This window comes from Adiantum capillus-veneris, chromosome 10 (genome assembly GCF_014529385.1).
Source record: "Adiantum capillus-veneris isolate H3 chromosome 10, ASM1452938v2, whole genome shotgun sequence".
Classification (NCBI taxonomy): Eukaryota; Viridiplantae; Streptophyta; class Polypodiopsida; order Polypodiales; family Pteridaceae; genus Adiantum; species Adiantum capillus-veneris.
In genome coordinates this window covers 41006326-41011640 of record NC_140940.1, presented here as the reverse complement: position 1 = coordinate 41011640, position 5315 = coordinate 41006326, and the positions used below count along the sequence as shown (strand labels likewise).

General features: G+C 43.9%; 1 protein-coding gene across 1 annotated transcript; it reads left to right on the top strand.

Annotated features, from left to right (window-relative positions):
• The first annotated feature begins 240 nt into the window (after nt 1–240).
• LOC147448720 (pentatricopeptide repeat-containing protein At2g33680-like) lies at nt 241–5039 on the top strand. Its single transcript, XM_086521445.1, has 3 exons — nt 241–715; nt 768–1885; nt 4980–5039. The coding sequence occupies exons 1-3, from the start codon at nt 241–243 to the stop codon at nt 5037–5039; spliced, it is 1653 nt and encodes a 550-aa protein (XP_086377571.1).
• The last annotated feature ends 276 nt before the right edge of the window (nt 5040–5315 follow it).

The window sequence follows — 5315 nt, the reverse complement described above, 5'->3', positions numbered from 1 at the left end:
CAAGTTGTCAACCCGTGCTCGCAATCACCCACCCACACCGTCAGGCCCGCTACTCAATTTGCTCGTTGTTTGACACTATTCTCTCTCCATCCGCCCCCCGCGCAGCGCCAGTCGCTCTACGTATGCGCCGCTGGCGGCTGCACATACATACCCCACTCCACCCATGAGGACGAGAGTTTCCCAGCGCACCCGGGACTTGAACCCTCGCCCGGAGTTGATCTGCGGAATCCTTATGGATTAATGGCGGGAACAATCCGCCTTGGGGCTACCAGTAAAGAACTGCGACGAGAAGTTGCGGAAAGAGAGAGTACGGTCGAGGCAAATGTTGGCAACAGTGAGCATGAAGACATGGCCAAGTCTTTTGTTGCTTTACTCAAATCTTGTGCACACAAAAAGGACTTCCAGAAAGGCTCCCCCCTACATAACGATCTTCTCAAGACAGAGTTTTTAGCAAAGAATCAGTTTGTAGGTAATGCATTGGTTAGTATGTATGCCAAATGTGGGGCTTTTGCAAAAGCTCAAGAAATGCTGGAGAGACTTCCTTTCAGAAATGTAGTTTCGTGGTCTGCTCTCATAGCAGGATATGTTCAACACGGGCGAGGTCAGACGGCGCTCGATTGTTATAAACGGATGCGTGATGAGCATCTCTCTTTGAATGCAGTTACCTGTATGAGCCTTCTCAAAGCTTGTGCTGCCATTGGAGCACTTGATGAAGGTGAGCAATAATCAATTACATGACATAATTTTAAGAGAGCGGTTTTTGGAAGGAAAAGCAGAGCTTGGTGGTGCTTTAGTGGATATGTATGTCAAATGTGGTGCGCTTTCGAAAGCACAACAAGTGCTCGAGCAGCTACCTGTTCGGCAAGTTGGAGCCTGGTCTGCATTAATGATAGGAGATACCCGACAAGGACATTGTAAGGAAGCATTGGATTGCCTTGAACTAATGCAACGTGATCATCTCTGTCCTGATGCAGTTACCTATGCTTGTGTTTTGAAAGCGTGTGAAAGTGTGGAAAACGTGGAACTTCTACACATTGAGATTGTCAAGCAAGGATTGCTAGGAAACAATCCTATACTTGGAGGGGCTTTGGTGTCCATGTATGCCAAATGCGGAGCACTTCAAGAAGCAGCACAAGTCCTTAGAAAGCTTCCTGTTCGGGATGCAGTTTCTTGGAGTGCACTAGTTTCTGGGTATGCTCAAAATGATGAGCAAGGTATCGAAGCACTAACTTGTTTTGAAGAAATGCAATATGAGGGCTTCTCTCCGAATGCAATCACCTTTGCTTGTGTCTTGAAAGCCTGTGGAGGTTTAGGAGAACTGGACAAAGGACAACAAATACATGGTGAGATTGTCAGACGAGGCTTGTTACAAACAAATGTTGTGCTTGGCGGTGCATTGATACATATGTATGTGAAATGTGGCGCCCTTTCAATTGCACATGAAGTACTTGAGAGCCTTCACCATAGGAACATGGTTACCTGCTCTGCACTTATTGCAGGATACGCACAAAAAGGGCATGGTGTAGAAGCACTTAAATGTTATGAGCAGATGCAACGTGAGGGGTTTTCGCCAGATGCTGCTACATTTGTTTGCATTTTGAAGGCATGTGGCACCATTGGAGCAATTGAGAAAGGTGAAAAACTACATGCTGAGGCTAAGCATCGTGGGCTACTTGGGCGAGATATTGCAGTTGGCAATGCCTTGTTGGATATGTATGCCAAATGCGGAGCACTTGCAAAAGCACAAGAAGTGCTCAACAAGCTTCCTGAGCGTAATGTAGTCTCTTGGACTTCATTGATAGCAGGTTATGCACAACAGGGGCAAGCAGAGGAAGCATTGAATTGTTATAAACGAATGCGACATGCGGGTGTGACTCCGAGTGAAGTAACTTTTGCTTGTGTGCTTAATGCATGCAGCCCCCCCCCCGCCCCCCCCGGGCCGGCGGTCCCCTGCCCCCAATCGTACCTAGCTAGGTATGCGGTGCCTCTCGAGCAGAAGCTCATGATGTTATGCATTGTATGAAAAAATCTGAAAAAAACTCCGTTTCTCTACATTCGAAGATTTCTAGATCTTCTTGTGTATCCCACACACGCCATTTGTGGAATATAGACGTCTTCTTGAGGTGCAAACCTATCGTAACGGGGAAGTAAACTCAAGTACAAAAGGAAACTCAATGGATAGGAGGTACAAATGTAAACTCTGGTATCCCCGAGTTTATTTTTGTACTTGAGTTTACTTCCGCAATAAGATCTACGATGCCCAATTGATGTCGGGGCCCTAGATTGATGGCAAGTCTTTGTTCCTCATCTCCCATGCCCATGTAAAATATAGGTCAGGTTAGAAATGCAAGCAGCATGCATGCATTTGAGGATGGCAAATGTTCTTGTGGAGACTACTAGTGATGCTAATGAATTATGGATAGTGATAACACTATTGATATCCCTGAAATTTGTGGAAATTCTTAAATTCCAAAAAGTCACAAAATACCCCTCCTATTTGACAGCTTTGTCAATTTTTCCCAAATATGCTTGTGAATTTACCAAATTTCCCAGCTAAATCTTGGAAATATCTCTGAAGGCATTATATCAAGCACCTTTTTGTAGGAAATTGGTTCACTCTTAATACAAGATAATAGAACCATGAGTTTTGATGGTAACGTGGGCACCATATAAAATAATTCATTATTTGCAAACATGAACTCATTATTTACAACCATGAATGCCACTCAATGTAGCTTCATTGGTATGTTTTTTTTTGTGTAAGGCGTAAATTTGAGCAACCTATCATAAAATAATACAAGTTTTTGTAAAAAGAGAAGGAGAGAGCTTGAAGCTCTTGCAAGCGCGCACACACACTAGAGGCGGAGGTTGAAAGCTATTCCTCCTTTTTCATGAGTTGTTAGTGAGTGAGCTGCCAAGAGAAGTGGCCATCACTCTCGATAGGTAGATCAAGTCAATGAAGTCCAATTGTAATATCATTGGTGATCATCGTTGTGTCCTTTACCTCATTCCAATGATAAATGTAGGTGAGGCGTTGTCCATGATGTTAGAAGAGGATTGTTCTCTAGGGGAGACTAGGTACGTGTTGGGCCTTTGGTTGTGAGTAGAGTTTTGGCAAGTGTAATAATAGTGTATCAATTGTAGATTATGATAATTTGTCGATAATAACAGATGATAAATTACATTTAGAAAATATTAGAGAGAGATTGAGAAGAATTCAAACCAATACTTTGTAAATAGGCCAATTATAAATTTGAAGTCCATTTAGAACGAATTGATTATATACTAAGTAATATGTCGGTATACCCTCAATTGTTCAATCCCAATCATACACCAACAACAATTGATCGGGTTAGCTTTAATTTCCAATCCAAAATACTCTAAACAAAGAAAAATTCTTCTCAAAAGCCGCTGCTACAAACCCATGGTGGAGAAAAAGTGTCGTCGAATCCAAGAAAGCCTTGGTAGTGGAGAGAGAGAGAGAGAGAGAGAGAGAGAGAGAGAGAGAGAGAGAGCCTCAAGCTTCAAAGTCTTCTCTAATTTAAAGCCCAGAATGCCCAAAAAAAAATTCTCCTCTTTCCTTGATTGTTTTGCCTATTTTTAGCAAAAGATGGCCATTTCCCTCTCTCTCTCTCTCTCCCCTCAACCCTTCGCTCTTTCTCCGGCCCTGTCCTCTCCCCCCCTCTCTCTCTCTCTCCCCTCGATCACCCCTTCTCTCTTTCTCCGCCCCTCTATCCTCCACCCCCTCTCTCTCCCCTTCTCTCTCTGTCAGCCCCTCCCCTCCCCTCCCCTCTCTCTCTGTGTCTAAGAAAAAACCCCAAGGCACTAGCAATTTTGGTAGTGCCTTGTTTTTTTTAATATCATACACCCTCCCCCTCTCTCCCTCTCATGATCCCTCCAACCCTCTCTCTCTCTCTCTCTCTCTCTCTCTCTCTCTCTCTCTCTCTCTCTCTCTCTCTCGCGCCCCCCATCTCTCTCTATCAGCCCCCGTACCTCTTTCTCTCGCTCACCCCTCCCTTTTCCCTCTCTTCTGTCCTTTGTCTTCCCCTTCTTGCCCCTTCTCTCTCTCTCTCTCTTTGTCCCCTCGCTCCCCCCTCCTCTCTCTCTCTCTCTCTCTCTCTCTCTCTCTATCTCTCTCTCTCTCTCTATCTATATATATATATATATATACACACACACACACACACCCTTCCCTCCCCCTCCCTCTCTCTCTCTCTCTCTCTCTCTCTCTCTCTCTCTCTCTCTCTCTCTCTCTCGTAACAATTTGTGGAGAAGGATGGAAGAACTCCAAGTGAGTTTATGTTTGCGGTTTCTTGAATCTATGAGAAGGTGATGTTTCAATTGCGCATGGAAATAGGAAACTTTTAAAAAAATGTAAGCATTATTGGGGTTAAACAAGGATGTTTGTTGTCACCAACTCTCTTTGGTCTATGCATCGATCAATTTGAACAAATGTTAATTGACTTCATGCAAGAAGAAGGCGTTGAAGAGGTTACTATTTGCAATACGGTAATCATGCTTTTGTTGTATGCGGATGATGTAGTGCTTCTAGCACACACTTTAGAAGATGCACAAAAGCTTATGGTTGTCCTTGAGAACTTTTGCTTGCATAGTGGACCGAATTGCAACCCTAATTTCAACATTTTTGGGCTCACACTGTGATAGAGAAGCTTTTTTGCATTTGTGGTTGATTGAACCAAGCGATGCAGAGCGTCTAGTGAGCATATCTCTCTCCCTTGCATTGTCACCATCTTCAAACCTCTATTTAGTTCTCATTTAGGACACCCAAGGTCACCCACTTAGGGATGATTGTCAAGATTTTCAAGCAAGGGAGAGTGCCCACGGCCAACAATCCCCCCCCCCCCCAATTTCTCCCTACAGCCGGCTCGGAGGGGGGGGGGGGGGAGGTCACTATAGTTAAAAACTCCTATCACGTGGATGCAATAGAAAGGATTATTTTATTCTATATTTTCTCACAGATTTACATACAAAAGGAAGTTGAAAACTTGATCTTGAAAAAATCTTTACAGATTGAATAGTAAAAGGGTTCCTTTTATTGGTGAAAAATTCACAGCTAAGGGATGTGTTTCACAGATAGTGACCCCCTCGAGACAGCCGACCCCCACCCCTCACTTGGTTTATTTGATTGCATGCCCCTGAGTAAAGGTAGATGAGGTACGAAGACAGGAGCAAGTTTTTAACAAACAAATCACTGAAATTTTGCAAAAAAAGAGAAGAAGCAAGAAGCATGGTAAACCCACCATGCACCAAGGGCCTTTACAAGGGTCGAGCCGGAAATTCTATTGGTAGAGATC